This window comes from Aegilops tauschii, chromosome 5 (assembly GCF_002575655.3).
Source record: "Aegilops tauschii subsp. strangulata cultivar AL8/78 chromosome 5, Aet v6.0, whole genome shotgun sequence".
Lineage (NCBI taxonomy): Eukaryota > Viridiplantae > Streptophyta > Magnoliopsida > Poales > Poaceae > Aegilops > Aegilops tauschii.
This window is the reverse complement of record NC_053039.3, coordinates 543,455,338-543,456,910: the sequence shown is the minus strand read 5'-3', so window position 1 is coordinate 543,456,910 and position 1,573 is coordinate 543,455,338. Positions and strand designations below refer to the sequence as shown.

Below are 1,573 nucleotides of genomic sequence, written 5' to 3'. Positions count from 1 at the left end.
GCATATACATACATATATCTTCTTTATTAGACTCGATGTAAGAGTACAATTTTTTCAATAGCGTGAACAATAAGAAACCACACATATATTCGTAGATCATCTGCAATCTGCATAGGGCTACTGGTTTTGTAGCACATTTTGAGCTGTGTATACCATTGCATGCCGCGTTGACTGATAGCCAACACGCTAATGCTCAAGTAGAATTGCACGCGCTATGTATGCATGCATGCATGCTGGCCGACTAGCGTTACTACTGTAGTAGCGTTACAATGCAGCACACAAATTTGTAATCAGTTTCACATGAAATAGTTTAGTTTCTGTCTGGGATTAAGGAGAATTTTCTCGTTCACGACGGGATCTTAGCGTCCACGTACTGTTTCCTTGAGCCTTTGCACCACCCTCTCGATGCTGCCTTGCTGTTCTCCAACCTACAAGATCGATATCGCTCCTCGTTAAAGATATCATGACGCTAGATTGTATTCATTTGAAGGACATATTGTAACCCAAAATGTCTAAAATGGTTAACGGCGCGAGCTCACCAGCGTGTGGATGGTGTACACAGCCCTGGCGCCGACCACGGAGAAGTGCGCGTTCTGCACCTCGCCGCCGGCCTCCTCCACCGCGCGCACGGCACGGTGGAACATCGAGCCGTCGCTGGGAGGGGCACCGGTGACGAGGATGCCATGCAGACCGGAGCCAAGATGCTGAACCTCCACCATGACGGTCGCCGCCCCCGATGAGGAACCAGAGCCGGTGCCCAGTTCGGTTGTCGACGCCGCCCTGGCCGCCGTCAGCTCGCGCTTCCTATCTTTGAGCCTCTCCACCCGCTCCGCCGTCCGGCTTATGTACGCCGCCGCCTCCCCGAGCCTGTCAGGCCTAGTCGCCGCCGCCGGCTGTACATACAAAATCATCACTATGAGTGCATGCATGCGCGTGGCGCGTATATAAAAACACATATACATATGCGGTCAATCGATATAACATGTGCACGAACTGCGGGAGAAGGGGCAGCGCCGCCGGCGCGGACGAGCGTGTCCAGGCGGTAGTACAGCGCGTTCATCTGGTTGCGGCGATTGCGCTCCACCGTCTTCCGTTCAGGCTTGCCGCCGGCCGTCGCAGGATAAAGTGGAGGCGGAGGAGGAGGCGGCATCGCCATGATGAGCAACGGTGGGCTGGCGGTCGGTCGTGGTCGTGGTCAGCGTGTATGTACGTGTACTTACGTTCGCACCGTGGCTCGTAGACGGTCACGCGCTTAGTTGCCCGGTGTGATACTCGTTTGGCTTCCACCGTGCAAGCTATATATATATACTTACGTTCATCTACTGTGCTAGTCAATATCCGTCCGAGTCGTTTGATGTGGAATACACCCAGGAGAAGTTAAGAATTTCTTTAGCTTTTAGACCAAGGACCATGACCTTGTTGCTCTGTCACCGCCAAGCTTAGTTTCAGCACCGTCCATTTTAGAATATGATAAATAGTTGAGGTATAAATGGTCTAGTCGAAGGGCTATAAATTGCCACCGGATAAAAAAAAATAGATTGGTATGGCTAGCTCTAGTCTAGATGAGAATTAA

The 1,573-nt window shown here is 51.6% G+C and overlaps 1 protein-coding gene across 1 annotated transcript; it reads right to left on the bottom strand.

The window, feature by feature from the left end:
* On the bottom strand, positions 1-1,270 carry LOC141022615 (transcription factor bHLH162-like). Its single transcript, XM_073498880.1, has 3 exons — positions 995-1,270; positions 540-893; positions 1-428 (listed from the first exon to the last, which is right to left on the bottom strand). Exons 1-3 carry the CDS (start codon positions 1,154-1,156, stop codon positions 360-362), a joined length of 585 nt encoding a protein of 194 aa, XP_073354981.1. The 5' UTR covers positions 1,157-1,270; the 3' UTR covers positions 1-359.
* Between the last annotated feature and the right edge of the window lie 303 nt (positions 1,271-1,573).